At 48.1% G+C, this 23,488-nt stretch overlaps 2 protein-coding genes across 2 annotated transcripts in view; one reads left to right on the forward strand and one right to left on the reverse strand.

Annotated features, from left to right (window-relative positions):
* trol (terribly reduced optic lobes) overlaps positions 1–23,488 on the forward strand; it is a 256,374-nt gene that overhangs the window by 146,961 nt on the left and 85,925 nt on the right. The gene's annotated exons all lie outside the window — the stretch shown is intronic.
* LOC112590724 (uncharacterized) overlaps positions 17,232–23,488 on the reverse strand; it is a 58,936-nt gene continuing 52,679 nt past the window's right edge. The window contains exons 2-3 of the mRNA XM_025308103.1: positions 17,918–18,008; positions 17,232–17,694 (exon numbers count right to left, since the gene is read on the reverse strand). Of these exons, the coding sequence (XP_025163888.1) occupies positions 17,528–17,694; positions 17,918–18,008 (258 nt within the window). The 3' untranslated portion in view covers positions 17,232–17,527. The remainder of the gene's footprint in view (positions 17,695–17,917; positions 18,009–23,488) is intronic.

Consider the following 23,488-nt stretch of genomic DNA (forward strand, 5'->3'; position numbering starts at 1 on the left):
AGGGCCGGCCGATAGAGTTTGACGTAACTACGATGTCCGGCGTTCGACCGTGTTTCGACGACGATATGATAACCGGTGGCCCGGCGCGGCCTCTCGCTCGCTCTCGACGCCGCTGTCGCTCTCTCGCTCCCTCCGCCCACGAGTGCCGTAAATAACGGGCCAGGTAAAACGAATTGTCGATAAATAAATGTTCGGGTCGTGTATACGTGTCACGTTGTGGACCGACGAGCTCTGGCGATCGTTATTTCATAACCGTGCACTGCGCGCTATCGTTTTCCAAGCTCGCCGTTCGGCCGCGGCAGCCGCCGCCTCCTCTTTGCCGCCATTTATTTGATAACTGACGGACGGCCGCGTGTTTTCTGTCTCAGAATCGTATTTAGAATTCGTCTGGCCTGTCCGTCGCTTCTCCCGGCCGTGCGAACTCTCTTGTCTATCTTCTTCTCTTCCTCCACCTCCGCTTCTTCCTCTTCCTCCTCCTCCTCCTCCTCCTCCCCCCTTGCCCCTATCGCGTTTGCTGCTCGTCCCCCGACACGATCGATCGACTTTTTAAACTGTCAAATATAGCGGGGGTCAATAAACCGGACGAGTCGCGTGTACGTCCGTTACATGTGTCGCCTATTACGACAATTTAGGTCACCCCCATAGATTTGTCCCGCCCTGATCCCAGCTGGATCTCCTGCGAATCTCGCTTTACGAAACGCTTCCCCCGCGAGACAAAAGGACAGCGCCAGGGGGAGGGGGAGTAATTATCGATGCCGTGTAAAATGCGCTTTCGCGCGGCCGGACCCGCGGCAAAAGAATCCGCTCCGCTCCGCCGGGAAGAGCGGCCATGTTTTCGCTCCTCTTCCGCGTCTCGTTCCCGCGCGACTGACGTTGAATATCCATTAAGAGAGGAGGTAAACTCCAACCGGTGGAGCCAGCCGCGTCCCATCGCCATGGAGTTTTGGCGAAAATGCGACATCATCATGTGTCGCGTGAATGCCTTCAAATGGATTTCCAGCGACAAACAGGTTCGGTGCGAAAGAAGTTTAAATAACGTTGCGATTTCGCGATCGCTGATGATATCGCCGCGCCGCTCGACCGGACGACAAATCCGCGCACCATGATGGCGTTTGTATTTGTTCACCTAGTCAGTCGCAATCACCTAACTTTTTATTGAAAGATAAAAAGCAACTATATATATATGTGTACATTGCAACGAGTTGCTTCGGAACAAATATTTATCCGCCGTCATGTACGCTGCGACTACAGCGCATAGACAAATCTGGGAAATAGCGTAACATTATAGCGTCATTGAAATCCCTTTGGCACCGAACTTCTTTGTCGGTGAAAATTTATTCAAGGGCGTCAACTGATAACGATACACGATGTCGCCTGAATACTCCTGGCACCAAATTTATAGGAACTGGACGTGGGCTGAGGCTTTTCGGGAGAGTATCCAAAGGAAGGAAGGAAGGGAAAAAGGGAAGAAGGGAAGAAAAGCAAAGGATTCGCATGAGAAATGAAGGATCGCCCGGGCGATACATCGCGATACGAACGAACGCTCCGAGGCGAGCGATTCGAACCGCTCATGGAATCGCGGCGGGGCGGGGATGGCTTTTTTTTATTATTCTCGCGGCGAAGATTAGCGAAAGCGGCCCTGCCGAACGCGTGCGCGCGCCCTCTCGCCCCTTTGCCCTCCCCCCTCCCCCTCCTCCCCGCGCGGCATTTCTATATCTCACGGCCCATAATTCTCGGACTATATTTCTGCCTCTATAGTCGTATCGTAAATACGGCGGACGTGATCGTAAAAATTTTTATCGGTCGCGCTCGTGCTCGCTCCTCGCCTCGGCACGGCCAGAAACGTAACGCGATGCTAATGGACTCCAAACAAATCGCACGAAATTGAAAATGGGACAGTGGGGACAGCGCAGGGGGAGGAGAAGAGGAGGGCGAAAGCGTAATACGCACCATTGGAAATTTTCTCTTCTCTCCTCTACCTTTTTTCCCTTCTCTCTCTCTCTCTCTCTCCCTCTCCCTCACTCTCTCCCTCTCTCTCTCTCTCTTTTCGCCCTCCCCCTCGTTCAATCCTCCTAGTCGATGTAATAGTTTGCATATTGCGTCTCACGGATTTTCATTCCTCTTTATGAGTGCGATGTAAAGTTTCGCTCGTGGCTCCGTCCTCCCGGCGAATATCTCGCTTGTCGCGATACCGAGTCACGTGATACCTCTTTATCTACATTCCAGGTATCCTTATTCGCATATTTCATACGACGCATCAGCTTTTACTGCACTCGTCGCATCCGCCAGAGAGAGGCCCGGTATCTCCGCCGCGCCGAGTCGGTGACGCTGAACGCGCGGCACACATAAGAGAGGCGGCAGAAAAATTAAATTATACTCTCTCTTTATTGCGGTGAGCGACGACGGCGGCGGTCCTTGCGCCCCCCTCCCTGTCCAGCCACCCTGCGAGATACCGTATCAGAGTGACTATAACGAGAGAGCATCGCAAGAGAGAGAGAGAGAGAGAGACATAATCCGTATATCGTTACAAGACAAGTTACCGCAACGGATAATTTCCGCGCTAATGCATCGCGAATGCGCCGGCTACCTGGCGTCTAACAATAAGTCCCGGCGTCGACACGTCACGCGGTAAGCGGAACGGGAGCGAGACCGAAAGAGAGAAGGAGAAAGAGCGGAGGGAATCGATACGTGCGGGGTTAGGCGCGCCTGGCCGCGCCGGAACAGGCCGGCAATTATTTTAGCGTTTAGCCGGAATTTGACGAAGAAACGTCAGGCGCAGCTGAATATCTCCGCGCACTGGAAAAGAGCGGGCGTCGGGCAAAAAGAGAGAGAGAGAGAGAGAGAGAGAGAGAGAGAGCAATGCCGAGCTGGCGTGAAAAGCACACTCGGTCGGTGCGCGCATCCTAATCCCCGTCGATCATTCGAGGGATAAGTGGATGATGGCGCGTTTATTTATGGCCTTAACGTGCGCGCCCCCGCGGACTGTTACGCGCGCTACAGCTCGAGCTTCGAGATCGAGTGTAAACGAGCGTGCGCGAGAATGGATCGCGCGTTATCGCGCGAGAGCGCCGCACCGCCCGGTGCGTTACCGCGCGGCTTATTTTTAGACGCGACGTAACCCGTATTTGTCGAAGCAACAGCCGCGACAATTTTTTTAAACGCGGCGCGCGCGCGACGCGTCAAGCCGTGATAACGCGACGAGAGTCGCGACGGGTAAGTCCGTGGGTCCGAGGAAAAAGTCCGTGTAGCCTTCGGGAAATGGCCTTTCAATGTTCAACCGGATTCGTCGGCCGCTATCGGGCTACCCGGATTAATCCACGATGGTAAATGAAAATTCGGCTTTTTCAAATTACACTCCCGGCTGCTGGAGACGGCGAGCCCAAAAATGCGAATCCGGATGTGAAGCGGTCAAAAATTTTCGAAGACGAAAGGGCGAAATCTCCGCCAAAGTGTCACGGCTCGGCCTCGAATTCGCTCGCCTTTGAACTCTAACTCGTATTTGAACATGGCGATTTATTAAAAGCCTACACGCGCGCTTGCTTTCTCAAATATCACGAAGAAAAGCATGCGGAGAGGGGGAGATAAATTATAAGTAAGGTTATAACATTCGTTAAAATCATAGTAGATAATAGGAATATAAATCACGGTTATTGTGTCTGTAAGACCTGTATTATCACATGAACGTTTAATATTTTTTTATATTTTTTTTATGTTGCTCAATATTTTTTTATATTCATTAGGGTCGTGGTAAAAGTATCAGGTCATGGCTGTCGTTTTCCGTCGAAGACACCATATTTTTATGTGAACGTTGCATTCTTTTCTTTTTAAGCACAGCATCGCGAATAGTCAATTTCTACTTGCCTCACTCTTGGCTAATAGTTGCAGCAACGCGTGGAAAGTTGAGACTAACGTCACCGCCGCACAATTTTATGTGCATTCTGACATGCACACGCCGACCGACGCCGGGCCGCAAGAAGCTCGGTTCTCACCGCATGGATCACTATCGCGCATTGAAAGATTTATGCGACGAATTGAGATTCTTGCAGCGTGCCGGTCAGCACACGCGTGTCAGAATGCATGAAATCGTGCATCGTGTGACACCAGCTCGAGTTCGCAGCGGGACCGGCTGAGAGCGGAGACACGTCCGAGACGCGGCGATCCAAGCAATCCGTCTCGAGAGCTGACAATCGACAAATCGATCTTTTTTCTACCGCGGCTCAACCACTTGGCCGGCGGATTGGACGCGATTGTGCCTACCTCCATCTCGGAACAATTGTTGTACTTTGGACGATTTTGGGCTGTCAACTGACCGGCGTTCCGTGGCGCTCGTATTTTGCGCGGCCCGTTCACGCAGAGCGGGCCGTTGTTAAACCCAAGCGTGTTATTTTAGCTGAGGTTCTCTCTCCGTAAGTTACGCACTCGAAGGGAGAGCCGGCTTCGCGCAAGAAGAACGCGGTTACGTTTTTGCAAGTTGCACGTCGCAGGAAAAGCCTCCGAGACAAATGTGATATTCTCCGACGTTCGTGCAAAAATTACACACTCGGATTTGGCGCAGTGATCCACGCATAAACTTAACGCGTGTCAAATAACGCGCCTGGCAATAATTTTACGCAAGTTCACTCGGCGATTGTGTCTCGTTTTAAAGCCAAAATATCAAACGGCCTGAACGAAAAGTTCGGCGTGAACAACCACCGGTGGCCTAGCACGGGACATTATCGATCCATTTTTTATCCGATTATTCTGGATTCGATTCTCAAAGCTAGTCTGAATTTGAGTCCGAATTGTCCGGATTACCCAAACGGTGCGATTTTTTCACTCGGATTTCACACGCGATCTCGCATATTCAAACGCGCATCGCCTTTTCTCTCTCTCTCTCTCTCTCTCTCTTTTTTTTCAATCGAACCAAATTCTGGATCGACTTCTCAAACCTAGACTCAAATCTCTTCTTACAGCCTGAACTTGGGCCCGATGCTTGATATTAACATTTCAGTGTAACATTCATTTTGTACTGCAGAACATTTATCTGCATTTTTAATTACAATGTTTTACATTTTGGCGTTATGTCATTTCTATATTACTCGGCGAATTTGAAGATCAAGATTTGAAGTTGCTGCAAATTGTCCGAATAGTGCGGAAATTTTGATCCGGAAGTTTTAACCGGGAACCGATCTCGCACAGCCGGATACATGCGAGCGCTTGGGATTTCTGCTTGTAAACAACGCAGAATCCCGAAGAGAACGACTTCGCCTCGACGTTCCACGTTTGACGTTATACGCTAAACGCTAAACGCCATTCGTGCGCGATTTCGCCCGATACCGATGGGCCGTGCGCTATCACGCAGCAAAAAACGCTGGACGCGACAGACGCGCTATGAGCGAAGATCCCACTCCCCCCCCGTCCCCTCAAAGATAAGCGAGGAGATACGAAAGCGTCTTTTTCGCTAATGGCACCGCTGAGAAGGCCGCCGGGAATTGCATACCCGCGAAGAAACGTCGAGCGAGGAAACAGAAGCCGCCGGCGTGTCATTTTTATCTCCCGCACAGTCGGCGTCTAGATCTCCTTTCGTCTCGAGAACTGATCCCCGCGTATCCGTTTCCGCCGCGTTCCCGCGATATATCTATTCGCTTCTTTCTTCCTTGCTGTTTTTCATTTTGTAATCTCGCCAAGCATTATTCGATCATCGTTGAGTGTAAATTTTTATGACTCACCCCCTCCGATTTAAAACTTGTATTTCATTTTTACACAGGTGGATGGTCTCTTTCTTTTTTTGCAATTTTTAAAAATTTCTCCCGTAAATAAAAAAATAAATATTTCTTTTGCCCCTCAAATAAATAAATAAATAAATAAATATATCGTCTCCGCGTATCGAAACGCACGCGTACTCGTTTGTATTTTCCCTCGCCCTCTTTCTCTCTCTTTCTCTCTCTCTCTCTCTCGCTTCTTCTTCCGCTGCCGATCCTGACTCTCATTCGATTGCTGATCCTCACAGGGATCCTTGAGTCCTTGACACCGCCGAGAGCCGCCGCGAATCCTCCGAGCGCGGACTTCGGAGGGAATCTCGAAACAATATGCGCGTGCGTGGAAATGATCTTCAAATTCGCCGGTTAATATAAAAGTGATATAACGCCGAAATGTAAAACATTGATCATAATTGAAAATGCGAATAAATGCTTTGTAGTACAAAATGAATATTACACTGAAATGTTAATATTAAGCATCGGCAATCGCATTGAAACATTGAACGTCGAAAAAGCTGGATTTATTTCCAACGGTCAACGTGGTCTCTCTGTATGTGTGTTATGAGGGGGTGGTGAGAGGGGGCTTAATTTTCCTACTATTTAAATAATTCAATAAACTCCCAAGCTCGTTAATAATTTTATTTTTATCCGGCCGATTGCACGCACACGCGTGAGTGCGTTCATTTTGTAAACGAGAAAGAGATCAAGAGAAGAGAGTGAGAGAGAGAGAGAGAGAGAGAGAAAAAGAGAGAGAGAGAGAGAGAGAGAGAGAGAGAGAGTTAGTAAACGAGCATGCAGCAAGCACGTCTTAATTGCACCGTCGGCGATGCAAATTACACGCGTTAACCGTCACCGCCGTCGTCATCGCCACGGGATATTCGGGGAAACGAGAGGGGGGAGCGAAGGGGGAAGTGAAACGTGCAATTTTTATATCGGTGTCCTTTCCACCCTTCCTCTCCGCGATCCCGCGCGCGACATGGTCAGCACCTCAGCGAGGTACAACGTATCGTCGTCTCCGTTAATTAATTAATTAAGATCACGCGAAGCCGCTGCTCGTCGTCGGTTAACGATCCTCGCGATTGCACGCACGCGCGATCAAACGGCTGTGCGAAAACGGCGGCAGGACTCGGCCGGGAAGCGAGAGTCGCAATTCTTTGGCAGTACTTAGGATCCGCTGCCGCGACGTCGTCAATTCGCGGCTAATTAGTCCGCCCGGATCAGAATTAGGTATGTTAATCGGTTGGGAAATTTTAGTCGAGTAAAATGGTGATAATCAATGGAACCGCGATGAAATGTAGCGATTGCTTCGGTCGATTTGACTTTGATTTGTTTTAGTCGACTAGGATTTTTATTGAGCATCGACGTTGAGAAATTCACAGTTTTTTAATTGCATTTATGTTATTATGGCAAAAATGTACTGCAGTGAGTAATAAGTATATAATAATATAATTTGTCATAATAATGCGACAACAAATTTACTAAAAGTTACTATCAGATTTTCATGTTACATTTGAAGGAAAACGCGACCCCTGTCGCGTTATTAACGCAGCACATCAATTAATATTAGTTGCCGCCACAAACTTATCTCTTTGTTTGAATCAATTCTAAGCTGATGGCTTCGACAAATTTCACGCTTATCATTTTCACATTTTGTTGATTCTACGATAGATTCCTCTACGGGCGCTTTCTAAATCGCGTTCGCAATCGGACGACCGTCAGCCGTGTAAAAGTGACAAAAGTAGCTGACACGATGACCTTTCCGGGGACGGGTTTTCCTCTCTATGCAAATTTGACCCGTGAAATATCGATGAGAAGAACAGGTCTCGCGAAGATACTCAATTCGCGACACACGGCGCACCTTCAGGTAGACAGTCGCGTGTAAATTCGGCGAGAACTCTACTAGTCGGTCTGCAAAGGTCTTGCATTCCTCATAAGTGGTTCATACGTGGCAATCATATTTATAGTAAGTGGCGAAAATGACGAAATGGAAGTGCGAGAGAGGAATGCCGAAGAAAATGATAAAAATTTGTTCGAGACGGCGCGTCACGTACAGAGCGCCACGCGGAAATCTCCGCGAGTAACTTCTCGATCGAAGAATCTTTCGCTGTTGCGGCAGAAACGTCACAACGACATTTGCGACGACAAAAAATTTCATCTCGCTTCCCCGCAGAGTCAAGAATTCACCGCAAGTCACAACAGAATTAAATGACGAAACGTCCCGCTGTCGCAACAAAAATGTTCTCATGCTCGTTGCGATAAGAAGAAATCCTTTGACGGAGAAAAGTGCCGTTTTGTTACTTCGACTCGCCTGTGCAAAAATCTGCCGATTAATTCGGTATCTGCGCTTCGTCGGCGATCGACGAGCTTCGCAACGTCTACTCGCGTCTCGTCCGTCCGGCATCCTGCAGAAAGACCCGACAGAAAGTCGCAGTCGCAGCCGCACAAGATGAGGAACGCAACACCCCCGAAGGAGTCGCAGGACGCATAAAGTCGGCGCGCGCTCGCCGTCGCTCGCGTTTCAATCCCGGCCGACTGCAGCGCGCACTAAATCAGCGGGCCTCGCCTCGTTCATTAATGCACCCGGCTTCCGATCGCGATCGAGTTACGCCGCCAGGTGCGCGCCGTAAAATGCACTCTCGTCCGCGTTTCTTCTCTCTCTCTCTCTCTCTCTCTCTCTCTCGCTCTCGCTCTTTTTCTGCCGAGAGCGCCGCCTCGCTTTTCCCGAGAACAGGGAGGTGACGCGCGCGCAGGACGACGATGGAAAATATTTTCGCGCGACAGCAAACAACAACGCATGCGTGCGGAGAATTAACGAGCGGCTCATCCGCGGCTCCTTTCATCCCGCTAATCGCGCTCGCGCGTTTCATCGACAAATCGCATCTCCGCGCGGGGGTCGCGTGCAAAAAGACGCGTGTAATTTCCACAGCGACTTGAGATTCTTGGCACGTACATACGGGCTGCAAGTGTCCCCGCCGCTCGCGCGGTCTTTACGTAACAGCCCGCGGTAATTCGCCACGTAACGTCGTCGTCGTTGACGGTTAGGCGCATCGCGTCAGAGATATATGCCAGTCGCCGGCGCGGCGCGGCGGCAAGCGCGGTTTTAATCGAATCCACATTGAATCATTTCCGGAGGTCGCCTCATTCATGACGACGCACGCCGTCATTAGTCAACCGCCGAGACCTTTGCATGGGGGACCTGCCGACGAGGAGGGCGGCGAGGTAGAAATACCGAATCGCCATCGTCATCGGGCCGCGATAAATTATAATCGTCTTATCGATTGTGACACACCGTGCTCGGCTCGATTGTCGACGATGACGACGACGACGACGACGACGACGACGACGCGCTCGCCGTCGTTCCGTCGCGAGTCGTTTACGCCGGCAGGCAGCGCGACTCGATCACAGCCGCGTCCATCACCAGCGGCGGTGGCGGCGGCGGCGGGGAGGAGGAGAAAAAAAAAGAGCGTAACGGGAGGTCGACCGGGTTACTTTCTAGTTGCCTTATGTTGCGCGCTCGCTCGTGCTTACGTCTACACGCCGCCCGTGCTGTCGATATTTCAACGTTGTATACGTTGTCGCGATTATTACCGGCGAGCGCGAGCGTGCATCTTGTTACGCGAGATTCGCGTGGGTAATACGGGGCTTTGATTGCGTCGTCAAACTTGCTGCACGACCGCTCGCGACTGAAAGGCCTGAATATATCGGGCCTCACGGAAACTCGCATTCTTTGACATTTAATTAGGCCGGTAGCGCGCGCACGCGCACGCGCGCGCAGTACGACGACGCCGGAGGAATGCGCCGCCGCTTACGCGACATTCTCCCGCGCATCGCTGCGAAATCGATAATATCGACGGACATTGATCGGTATTATTTCTTCTGTGGTGCTCTGGATATATTTTTATGTCACATCCGAGGCTCGTCGAAATGGCAGCGGAAATTTCACGGCGGCGAGAGAGAGAGAGAGAGAGAGAGAGAGAGAGAGAGAGAGAGAGAGAGAGAGAGAGAGAGAGAGAGAGAGAGAGAGGAGGAGTCGATTGAAATCTCTCATTCATCGTCCTGATCCGTCGTCAACTGGAATTCCTATCAAGACGATTTAGAGAGACGTCGAGACGTCTCTATTATCGAAATTATCGCTTATTTTATTATCGCTAATTATCTTTCATCGCGCGCTGGTCGCTAAAAGGATTGTTCTCTCGGACTACTTCGGTGCGGTTCGCGCGCATCATTAATACGCCGCACGACCGCTTTGTTTTCTTCTCCAATTGAAGTTTACGTCGCGAGGAAGCCGGATCGTCGGCACACTCGAGGTGTGCCGAATGCTCCATCGGTCGCGCGGAAAACCTCGATTCGACTGTTTGCGGCCCCGCGCATCATTAACGCCGGCACAGCGTCCGGCCAGCGTGTAAACATTTAAACAGTAGAATTATTAAACGGATTAAATAACTTCGCGAGCGACGCGTTAATTATGCCGGCCAGTCGCAGTCGCGGGACCGAGATCCGCGGTGGTTTCAGGTAACCGTGACGCGAAAGTAATAATGTTAACAACATTCGTGCGGACGCGGTCCGCGCTTATGGATTTAAATGAAAATACATTACTACGATGCATTTGGCGCCCCCCGGGCGATCGCTGAGCTCGCTCGCTCTCGTGCGCGCGCGCGCGCCGGTAAGAGGGTATGGCGTTCATTTTTGTATTTCAAGTCGGACATTCGATACAATTACGCGTATTTTTAACCAGCGCCACTCTTGTTTTCCATTTCGTAGCTCGCGCTCGCACGCGCGGCGCGCGACGCGACTCGCCCGTCATAATTTATCCGTCCCGCAAAAATGGTCGCGGATCTTTTAATTTCACGCGCAAATTTCGCGCGCGTATATTTAATAACAACGACCCGACCGGGGCTGAGAGAGCAAGAGATGTATAAAGAGCGGTAAAGATAGATAGATAGAGAGAGAGAGAGAGAGAGAGAGGGAGAGAGAGAGAGAACTCTTCCATCGAGAATACGCGATGTTCAAAGAATAAAAGCGCCACATTTCGCGGATGACCCCCCGAGAGATTTCCGCGCCGCTCGATTTTAATCGAATACGAGCCGATTCCCTGCTTCCTGCGCGATCATTCTGTTTTCTCTGCGCTGCCTCCGCCCTTCCCCGCTCTCTCCCTCGCGCTCGCGCTCTTTTTTCAGCGCAGCGTTTTTTCACCACTTTTCGGCGGCCCCGCGCGCCGTTCCCGCGCCGCACGCATTGCGACGGGACGTCATTAATTATGACATTTAAATTGCAAATCGCCCACTAAAATATGTCGAATCCCCCGGCGTACGCGACCGTCCACACTTTACGTCCCGCGTTCACGTGCGCGCGCGAGATCTATGGTACGCGGTATATTTTATATGCAGCGATCACACCGTACCGTGCACTCGCGACAGGACCTGGCATGTGTATGTGTGCCCGCACATCGCTCGTGTATGTGTGTGTGCGCGTGCATATACGTGACGCATACGTGCGTCGGCGTACGTGCCGAACGCAAAGTGGCCGCGCGGCATGCCGAGGGGGGATTTTTCATGCAAATTCGCTTATAAAATCGACGTTAATTTTTATAAAACGATTACCGCGCGACCATCTATGTGACAATAATGTTAACTAAACTGGATCCAGCAGCCGGCCGGCGTCGTCCGGCGGCGCGGAACTCCTGTTGACTCTGCTTCCGTTCTTCGGCGTCCCCCGGGACGAAGCTCCGCTCAGCCGGCGATCGCGATCGACGGAGAGAGATCGCAACTTCCGGGAGAGACGCCGCTTAGAACCGCTCAGGTTCATATCTCATGCGTCCTGCGCGACACGTATCGTCGGATTCTGCCGAGTGGCCGGTCGCCACGAGGAGAACAGGACGGGAACAGACACAAGGAGAGAACGAGATTGTCCGTCGTCGCGCGACAAGTCAGATGTCAGGCTCAAAATACAACGCCACTTGGAAGCCACCGAAATATTCGCCAAGAGCGAATATTTCGGTCACATAAAAGTCATTTCCTTCGTCCGTGCGAGCGTGTGAAAGTTTCAGTCGATTCTGCCGCGTTCGTCCTCGCGAGACGGCGGAATACACGTCGCGCGTTCGCTGTTGAATCGCCCGTGAAACTGTTCGCTCACGACGATTCAGACTGCGGGAATTATTCTCCGTGTGAAGTCCGGGAAGTCACTCGAGTCTAATGGTCATCCACAATGCGTCATGATATATGAAATATCCTAAATGTCAGCCTTACGCGGACTAATATTTCTATTGTCGGTCCCGACGAGCGTCGTCGGGATGGCCGATTGGCTGTTACCGGACGGAGCACTGCCAACTTCCCTGCCATTTTCCCCGGGCATTCTGAAAATCCTCCATCCGCCAGTCGACCGGCGCGGCGGCGCATCCGACGGCTGAAATATTAGCCTTGAGCCAAGGATGCACCTTCGAGCCTCAGGATCGATTAAAATATCAAACCATATTCGCAGGATATGCTTTATTCCGTATCGCCCGTTTCGAATAATCATCATCAGACGCGGAGGGAGCGATAAAACGCCAAGGCTAAAAGGAGAAATAACATAGTGTTACGTAAGATACCCCCTAAAGCGGTCAGTCGACATTTGAATAACACGTTCCGCGACATCGAGTGGAAAATATCCCGATGTGCGAGATATTATTCGACATAAGTCCCCATTATCGCCGATTATTCGGCGATCCCAAGACGCGATTTGCGTACGTTCTAAAAGAGGGGGAGAGGCGGAGACACATCAATATGTGCATATCAGTGGAATCCCGCGGCTGATAATTATTCAAAACAAACGTCGGCCTCTGGTATCAGATTAATATCAACGAAACACAGCCTATATTAACTGATATTTCATCGTCGAGCGACGACGATTATCGTCGGAATGGCCGACCGCCTGTCGGCTGGAGCACTCCGGCTAAGGGCGCATTGTAAAAATCCTCCATCCGACAGCCGATCGACGTATCCGACAAACTCGTGGCGCGTCAAATGAAACATCGGCCTCGCCGCACGCATGCACGCACGCACGCACATGCGTGGAACAATCTCGAACCTGGCACTCGCATTTGCCTGACATTCGCGCGCTCCTATCATTCACCGTCGAAGCGCGCAGTGTCGCGCCAAATCTCCGCATAACTATTACACGAATGTTAATGCACGCACGCACGCACGCACGCACGCACGCACGCACGCACCCGTGCGAGCCGCTCGCCGAGATTTGCATCCGCCCGCGCATTGGCAAAACTCTCTAAAGTGCTCCGTGCGCGACACACGAACGCGTACGCGCGCCCATGTGTGCGTGTGCGTGTGCGTGTGTGTGTGTGTGTACATAAGCGCACAAAGGAGAGGGAACCTTTCCATCTTTTCATCCAATCTATGTCACGCGGTGCACATTTTGCGGGTGCATTAACGAAGCCGCGCGAGAACGCGTCTCCGCCGGGCGAGGAGGAGAGAGCGGGCGGGCGCGCGCCTTTTTCCCGACGCGTCTTACAGGATCTTAAAAATCGCGCGCACGCGTCCGGGAGCCGGATAAAGCCTCGGCGGGCGGATAAAAAGGCGGGGGACACGTGGAGCGTCCGCGGCGTCAGGTGGGACGAAACTTTCGCCGCCGGCAGTCCATTAGAAGCGCACGGACGATTTAGCAGTGCGCGCCGAGCGAGTCGCTCGCTCTCTCTCTCTCTCTCTCTCTCTCTCTCTTTCCCCCTTCCCCTCTCGCTCGCTTCTCTGGAGCCCCGGCGGCTTTTAGGTCCAGCAATTTGATGCTCGTTGCTTGTCATGCTAATATCCTCAGCTTTATACAGCCGCCGAGTTTTTCCCCGCAAGCCTTCATACTACACGTTACCGCGCCGGGCGGAGCGGAGCGGAGCAGAGCGGAGCGGAGCGGAGCGCCAAGACCGAGCACCGTACGCGTCGTTGAGCACCGTGGAGAATACCGTCGCGCTTGTCGCTGTTAAAACCGCGTCCCCGCGGCGAGACGAATCACCGGAGAAGTGCCACGGCGGCAAAGATCTCCAGCGCGGTTACCCTTCCGCCTCGCCTCTTACCTCTCCCCCGCGTTTCGCCGCGCTCGTGCCACCGGCCACTTTGTCGCGGATGTTCCAATTACATTCGCCGTGATCTCGCGAAAAGCCCTTCGTCGCGCTTCGGCCTACCGAGCGAACCCCACCCTTCCCCGCCCCCCCCAGAGCGGCGCGACAATTCGCGGCTCGGAATGTTGTTGTTGTTGTTGTTGTTGCTTTCCATGTTTCGCTCTCGTCGTCGCTTCCTGACGGAATGCGGTGACTGTTCGGGATGATTGATAGGAAACGTCATAAAACATATCCGAGAAATATCGATTGGTTTTGCGATCGATCCTGGAGTCGAAGGAGTGCATGGATGCGCGATACCTCCGAATTATTCGGCGACTCCAGGATATAATTTACAGGAGTGGATTTTAAGAGAAAGGGAAAAGCATTCAGTGTGCATACGGAGAGAATTCTGCAGTTGTCAGTTGCTTAAAATAAGCAATATTGCGTAAGATATCCTAAAGCAGTCAGTCGACATTTGAATAACATGTTCCACGATTTGGAGCCCGAAATATTCCGATGCGTGATATATTATTCGAGCTAACGTCCATTACCACCGATTATTCAGCAATTCGGAAACATAATCTGCATAAATTCCGAAAGAGAGAGAGAGAGAGAGAGAGAGAGGCATTGATATGTGCATATTGATAGAATTCTGCAGCTAATAACTATCCCAAATAAGCAGAGCGTTGTGTAAGGTATCCGAAAACAATCAATCGACATTCGAGTAGCACGTCTCGCGGTTTGGAATAAAAAAATTGCGCCGTTACGCGATACGCTGTATTGTTATTATTACACGATGTTATTCGATATAAGTTTCATTATTGCCGATTATTCGATCTGCACGTGATCTGCATAATTTTTGGGAGAAAAATGCAGCACACTTATATTTAAATGTGCGTGTTGATAGAAATAATATGATATGTCATAATGACGTTTCGCAAAGCCTGATGTTGTATATAATATCGGGAAACTATTGATCGGTATTTCAATAGCACCTCCGCAGCTTTGAAACCGCGAAGTTTCGGATACATGATATTATTCGATATACCCCCCGAAATTTCGCGTACTGAAATCTCATTCAAAACGAAAATTTATTCAAAAGCGATCGTAAGAATAATGCCGCTTGGAATCACGTGAGTGAATATTTAACTCTGAACGTCGCGGTAGATTTTCTTAATTCAGACGAATGTGTCGATATTTCAATCGATTAAATTGAATCTCTTCTTGTGACGGCGGAATCCGTCGCAGAACCACGTCCTGAATTTCTCACGAAAATATCCACTCAGAGACTCAGAATGCAGAAATTATCTCTCTACACGAGTGGGGAATCACTCGAGTTTAAAAATCCCGAATCTATCCACTGTCTGTACTGATTGCTAATGTGTGAGGTATCCTAAATTCTCGATTCGCATTTTAGCAAAACATCTTCTGGGACTTGGAATCGAGGTCGTCGCGATGCACGATATTTCATCCGATTATAAATGCCGTCGCGAATTACTCAGCAGCTCAAAGATGCGACTTCCGTCGCAGTTAAGTGGGAAAAGTACATTTGCATGTGCACATATTTGCACGTAAAATAATAAAAAAAAAAAAGTGTAGCCAATGTATCGGTTAAATAATTAAATGATATCGACCACTTTCGCAATTCATGATATCGTAACAAATATCCTGTACTAATCTAGCGCAATTATAATATAGCTCCAGAACGCGTCGTTAAACGAACGGTCAAACGTTTCGAAAAGCCTGATGTTGCATAAAATATCGGGAAACTATTGATCGGTATTTCAATGGCATCTCCGCAGGTTTGAAACCGCGAAGATTCGGATACGTGATATTATTCGATATACCCCCCGAAATTTCGCGTAGTGAAATCTCACTCAGAACGAGAACGAAAATTTATTCAAAAGCGATCGTAAGATCCTTTTTTCCCTTACTTTCAGTATTCGGTTATTAAATTCGAGCTGAACGCTCGAGCGATCTCAGACAACAAGCTATTATTACTTCCGCGTTAAAGGTCAATGCGATTTACCGCGCATGCACTACATTAACTGTGACACTCCGCGAGTGTTGAGATTCAACACTCACCATTTCTCGATGTAATCCATCGACGTCCACGGAGCCAGGTCCACCCACGTCCAGCCAGATACATCGTCCCAAGTCATCGCCGCTGCGTCGTCGTCCCACGTTGATTGCGCTTCATTTCACCTTCGTTCTACCGCACTCGCGACGCGATTAATATTCACATTTCGACGGCGCTTTAACGAATTAACGACGGCGCCGCGGCGCGCCGCGCCGCGGCGAGATTTCATTTATCCCGGCGCGGAAATTTGCGGAACGAAATTCACACGCGGTTGCGCGGTCAACGCGAGATAAAATCGAGATGCGCTCGCGGATTCTTCGGAATTCCGGTGTGCGATGCGGTTGCGAAACGCGACGAATCCGCCCGAGTCTACGGCGAATACGATCGAAACCGTACGCGAAATATGATCGGGAGAAATGGCGCGCGATATCAATAGGCGCGCGCGATGTCCTCGCGATATATCAGCGAAGATTATACTCCGCAATCTTGCCGCGAAGAATACCCCGCAATTTTGCCGCGAAGATTTACTCCGTGGTTTTTCTCCGCGAGGCTCACTCCGCAATTCCGCCGCGGAGACCACTCCGCGATTTCCTTTGCGAGGCTCATTTTCATACTAACTCCGCGATATTAAGTTAACGCGATATTAATCGGAATAATTTAACATGGCATTAATTGGAATAATTTAACGATCTTCCGCGGGGAATGTAATCACGACGCGAATAATAAGCATGTAAAAATGAGAACGTTGAGGGAGAAAGATGGTAATCGCGGCAATGGCGGAATCTGTCGCGCAACTATGTGGGAGTTTCTCCGCCGAACGTAATCGCCAACAAGAAGCCTCAACTTCAATATCCGCGACTTGTAATCCTTATGAAAGAGCGATCGGCGCTCTTTGCATCTCGCGCGAGATGCAAAATATACGCGTGTGAAATCAAACGCTGAAGATCTTCCTCGCAACTATCGCGACATCATCGCGTCCGAATGATTTCGCGAGCAACCGAACGGAAGATCCGAAGCAATTAGACGCATATACGCGAGATATAAAAAAACTGATACAATCGCGACCTCCGTAAAATTTATCAACGCGAACAAAGCAACGTAAATTTCACGCAAATTGGCATGATTTTAGTGCGCATGACACGCCGTTCGAAACAATCAGCGAATTCTCTGGGTAAATATTTCCCGTTAAACTAAATAACTTTGATCGAATACAAAAAGAAGTATACAGCTGAAGAATTCCGATAAATATATTTACTCGAGCCTCTAAAAATTTAAATGTTAAATTTGATATCAAGTAATTCGAGTATCCATCAGATGACACAGATGTCTTCGGAAAGTTATCCGCTAATTGTTTTGACACAGCGCAGAAATCTACTGGTAAATCGCATTGATTGAATCGCATTGATGTGCAAAAGGGAGAACACGCATCTCCGAAAAATCCACCATTTTTAATTGTTAACTTTGTTTTTGACTCACCGAACGTCTCGCCGTCAGAGTCGGCCGCGTTCAGCTACAAAGTCTGAAACAGAAACAGGAAACGGTCCAATTAATTAGACTCACGGACTCAATCTAATCGCGCGCGCATAGAGACGCGAAAGGAATGCAACCTTTGCAGTCGTGATGCGCCAATTATGCTGAAGGCAACATTACGAGACTCGACAAGGAGAGATCGAGAAAAGCAATGTAAAAATGTCTCTGAGCGTACCTTCGAGCCGACTCTGCTTGGCCCGAACCGGATCCTCCGGTTGCGGCATCTGCATCCACTCGAACCACCGCGCCTGCAAGCTCCGCCGGATCTGAAGCAAAAAGCAATTACCCCATTTGATTACAACGGCGAAAAGATTACACAATGTTAGGCAAAAGTACACGGATATTCGACTCGATTTAATCGCGCGCGCATAGAGATGCAAATGGATGAAACCTTCACGGTCGTAATGCGCCAATCATGCTGAAGGCTACATTACGAGACTCGACAAGTAGAGATCGAGAGAAGCAATGTAAAAACGTCTCCGAACGTACCTCCGAGCCGATTCTGCTTGGCCCGAACCGGATCCTCCGGTTGCGGCGTCTGCATCCACCCGAACCACCGCGCCAGCAAGCTCCGCCAGATCTGAAGCAAAAAGCAATTATCCCAATTAATTACAATGGCAAAAAGATTGCACAATGTTAGGCAAAAATACGTGGATATTCGACGCGACCGTTTCGAAAGTACAATAAACTCGACTAGTTAACTCGATGAAAAATTAATTACAATTATATAGAAAATTAAATTAAATTGTATAAAAATTACACACACACACACGCGCGCGCGCGCGTATAAAGTCTATTATAATACAATATATCTAAAGTTCACAGGCTACATAAAAGCTACATAAAAAATAAATAAAAATGATATTTTAGTAATTGTATGTTCTCGAAAACTTGATTTCTGAGTTTAGCTATATTGTTACTTGCACATATATTTTTCCAACGTCAAATTTGTCCCGTAAGTATGCGTGCGTATTTTACATTGTTTGTTTCGCTTATATATTTTCCAGTTAAAAAAGATAAATCTGTTAGTCACCTCTTAAGCTTCCAGACGCTCCCAGCGCTCGCGAAGAACCCGGCACGGCGGCGGTTGCGTTCGCATCATGTCGCAATATGCGTCGCGCACGAGAGCTCTAATCAATTTAGAAATATCGTGATAGCGCGCGACTTCGTACGATGTATTCACGTCCCAGTCAAAGACGACTACAAGAGCGAGTCCCTGCCTACGCGCGCGCGCCTATGTTGTCCGTTAGGTCACCTTCGGAGCACCGAGTTGCTCAGAAACACGATTACACGATTTATTGAATCGCTCAACGTGTGTCGTATGTTGTGTACAATATCGTTGTTTCACGTTGCGAAATACTCAATTATTTACCACGCGTTCCGATAACATCTGCAGCATTTCCATACGTTGTACAATTGCCGATTATTATTGATCTTTCAACTGCTGGACAGAGAGAGAGAGAGAGAGAGAAACGTGCCGGTCATTATCTCAGTCGCAACTCTCCTCGCTGATAAATGTACGAACTCGTTACCGAAACATTTAATTATTTATTTATATCCATTGTTACGTATATGTATCAATTTTTATCGAATTTATCTTAATTGGTCATAGTGAGGGAGGGACTGCTCGGTTTGAAAGATAAATACTTCAACGCGAAGATACCGATTCAACGTATCAAAAATCAAATTCGTGACTTAAGAAGAATGTATGAAATTGTTAGAGAAGCTAGGATACTCGACGATTGCGAGGTACCCGGCACAAAATCGTACGCATGATTCACGTAACGCGCAAATTCGAGCCAATTTACGAAAATCCGAGTAGCACGCGCCGCTCGGTCCGATGTATTCGATCGCAAATCAATAACTGTTGTGAAAGCGAGTCCCTACCTATGTATTTATATATGTTGTTCTATAGGTCATGCGACCTTCAACGCACCGAGACTCGGTCGAAATCACAGTTACACAATTTATATAATTATTTAATGCGCCATGTGCCGGAATATTAAAATTTCATGCTAATGAATATTTAATTATTTATAACGCGTTCCGATATTCTCTATCGCATTCCTGCAGCTGCTGATTATTAATTTTTGGATGCCAGAAATTTTACGTCAGAGAAAGTTATTACTTTAATTACTATATATAAGCGCGATAATGTAATATTACATTGCATTATCGCGCAATTGCATAATATCATTTTGACATTGATATATAAATTAATAATATATAATGTTATATTAATTTACTAGGCTTCTAAAGAAACTGCGTGAGATATAAATGAGATCTGAAAAAGTAACTCTGGAAGTTTCGACAGATTTGACGTCTGGTAATTAAAAAAAATGAACATGGCTCGTTGATTAAAAAGAAACCCCCTTAGAATCTACAATAAAATTAAAAGCTATTGGGCAAACCGATATTATATTTAATGTTGATTCAATAAAAATCGCAAATATTTCGACGTAAATTTTGCCAAACAGACGTCCGATCGACGTTACGGTCGAAATATTTCCGATGGTTTGTTTACTCTTTTTTCGGGTACCCAGCATCAAGCATACAATACCGATTTATGAGCGAACTGCGTACAAGCTTTCATCGTGAATTAAAACCCCACTAAACGATCCAGATAACTTTAACTACATCAAACAAATGAGTCCGCAGAATTTTGCGTGAATATATTTTCGAGATGTAATTCCGATTCAAATCCAAGTTCGATTCAAATAATATTCTTATGAGATGCCTTCGCGATGCCGCATCAAACAAACAGAAAATAAAAATAACGAAGGTAGAGTGATTGTTTTCACGTTAGTTTTGGCGATAAAGTTAAACACTGCTGAGCCTTTCTCGTCAAACTGAGAGAAAGTACGTGAATATTTGATACGAAGCTATCCATTTCTTTAATCCACTTGCGCATCAGAAACGGATTTATCGGTCCGTTTTGCTCAACCATTTCTAACGAAAACGGATCTCATATTGAAGACAACTCGAATTACAGAAATTTTTCTTGTGACACGTTTCATTGGGCTAGATCAAAATCGCGATATGGACAAGACCTCGCAAATCTAACGATCATACAATCGAGCCAATGCGAGTAAATACGATAACAAAGTCACCCGCAAAAATTTCCCGAAAAAGATCCAAGCGACATTTGGCAAAGATTTGTCAAATTTCCCAATAATAGCAACTGATTCTGTTGCATTCCAAAATAATACACGAGTATGATACCTGCAAAATTTCACGACGCTCCCACGGCGCTCACGACGATCGGCAGCTCGACGACCGCGAAATAAACGCGAAGTAGACTCTCATTCCTTCGCAGGCCGGCACTAAACGACCAAAGCTGACAAAGACGATCGACGCGTGTCGTCCGACCTGCGATTACAACTCGTCCACGTGAGAACCCGCTGCGGTCCTACGCACAACTGACAGCGCGCTCAAGTACGCGGCGACCTTTAATCAAAACAATACACGCGGCTTCGCGCTTCTCGACGATTCTCGACGTACAGGCCGTCCCGGAAGTATCGTGCGATATTTTTTGTACCGCCGTGTCGGATCAAGCCGCGAAACACCGTTGAGATACATACTCGGCGCGCGCGATTCTTCCAGAACAACATCCCGCACAACCGCCATGCGGAAATATGCGGCGGGACGTTTATACGCCGCGCGATATCCGCGAGAGTAAAAAGAGTATAAATCGATAAATAACTTCTCCACGCACGAACTCCCCGTGCTGAAACGAGGAGAGCGCTGCTTGCGCGCGCGCCGGGGCTGGCTAATTACAGGTCCATTAACAGACGCATCACCTCAGGAGTAATGCACAAGCGGGAGCATAATAATGACACGTAATAATAACAAGTTTAATATCATGGCCTCGCGGTATCCGCAATCTTGACGGTTACGCAACGCTAATTTAATGAAACACCCCGAGCCGCTCGCGCGGCTCGCTTTTTAATTGCGCTTTATACGCCGTAAAAAGAAGCATTCGCAGGGGTCGGTCCTTACGACATCATTTCCGGGATTAATGTACAATTTCCGGATCTTTTATTCCATCGCGGTCGATAGTGTTCTCGCGCGAGCGCGCGCGATAAATGAAAGTAACGCAACGCAACGCAACGGCCGCCGCAACGGATCTACCCTTTTACGATCGGTTAAACCGGTGCCGATGCAATTTGCATCGCTAATGAGTGCATCGGCTGGTTTCTAAGACGAGACGTATCTGCGTGCGCGTTGGAATTATTGCGTCTTTAAAGGTCAAATCTGCAAAACCTCCCGCCGTTCCCACCGCTTATGCTGGCTAATCGGCAGCTCGATGTGGTCGGTCGCTCCGCGAATTTATAAAAATATACTTTACGTAAAATAGAGGGAGAATTCTGCTTTACGGCAACGTTGACTCAACGGAGTCGGTCCGCGACGTGTCGAGCGGATGCCAAGGTGGATGGCGAAAACGAGAAAAAATGTCGATAACGGGCGAGGGATCGAGCGCGATCGTTGTGTCAAAAAGGGCACTAACACATTCACGTCGCTCTTTTCGTGTCTTTTGTGCATGCGGATTTCATATGAATGTGCGCCGTTTTGTTTTCGTCATGCTCAGCGAGAACTCTCAAGCTACAACCGCGTGTAGCTTGAGATTTTTCTACGGGCGCTTCGCACACGTGGAAGCTGCTAAATTCGGTTGCAAAAGTACGCAGCAATGTTCCGCGAAATTCTCCTCGACGCGGCGAACACGCGCCCTCGGTACGAACAAGCTGCGGAACCTCATTGTTAACCGGACCGGATAATTTACGTTTAAATAACTGACAGCTCGTGGTATTGATTTCTAGATCTTTGATCGTTTTCCTCGCCCGCACTAGCTTGACGCTCGAATTGAATTTTCCCTCGCGTATTTTCGTCGTGTAGGAATACTTGTCGCTCGGTGCGATCGATACGACGCAACGTTTGCCGAAGAAAGGTCAGTATCCCGTCGGTAAAATGTTTCAGTACGGCATCTCTCTCCTTATGCGGTGAGAAAGCGATCACGGCCGATTGTTCTTGGGTCATAAGGAAGAAGATAGTAAACTGCTGATTGATCAATTTGCTTGTCAATTGTTGCTTGCGGTCCTACGAACGCAAGCGGCGCGAGCCAAGTGACCTTCGTTATAAAATAATGCACGCCAATTTGTCACCGTCTAAACCGTTCATGCCGAAGTGATTAATTTCGTAAACACGATTCGAGATGTTAACCCTGCAAATTTTGTCGGACTTGAAGAAGCAGCGCAGAGGCTTGAAGTGAAACGTTACACAGACTGTCGTGTTCCCTAATGCTACACATTCTTACTTAATGCTGCTCGTTTCGTACTTCACGTTGAACAAAGACTCGTCACAGAATTATTTAATATCTAATTATCTCAATATTTCATTTGAATTTATAATTTTTGCTCTTAATCCTGACTGAGCAATTTGTATTAATTGCGTCATTCGTATTAATTATATAATTTATTTGATTGTTGACAAAATATGTGAATTAAGCAAATATGAAATAAATATTAGTATAAGTAAGAGTAATATAATAACGAGTATAATAGGATCGATAAATAAACGCAAAAACAATATTTCTCCATGACCCTTGTTATTATTCTCTTTTTGCGTCGAAAATTTTGATAGGACTTAAAAAGAATGAGAGAGAGAGAGAGAGAGAGATGAAAGAGAGTTGTTTAAAAACACAAATGGCAGTAATATGTCGCGCGCAGATAAAGATTTTAATTTTGTTTCCGCAAAACAAGTCTGAATAGAAATGAAAAGACGTCGGCAGGGGTGCAACAAAAATCGAACCTCGCAGCGCTGAGGAAAATCATCGGATCGTGAGAAACAATCTCGCGATATTTATATTACATTATTCTAAAGTTACTGTACATAATTGTAAATCATTCACAACGTGAACTGAGAGCAAAATTAATTAGTAATTCGGTCCACCGGACCGTTGTTTATTTAACCCTTTAGTTTATTTCTTTATATTATATGAAATAATTATACGTACGTTAAATTGTCTGTGACAATCGGAAATTCGTCAAGCTATAATTGTCCGTC

The sequence above is a fragment of the Harpegnathos saltator genome, unplaced genomic scaffold (assembly GCF_003227715.2).
Source record: "Harpegnathos saltator strain DR-91 unplaced genomic scaffold, Hsal_v8.6 scaffold139, whole genome shotgun sequence".
Lineage (NCBI taxonomy): Eukaryota > Metazoa > Arthropoda > Insecta > Hymenoptera > Formicidae > Harpegnathos > Harpegnathos saltator.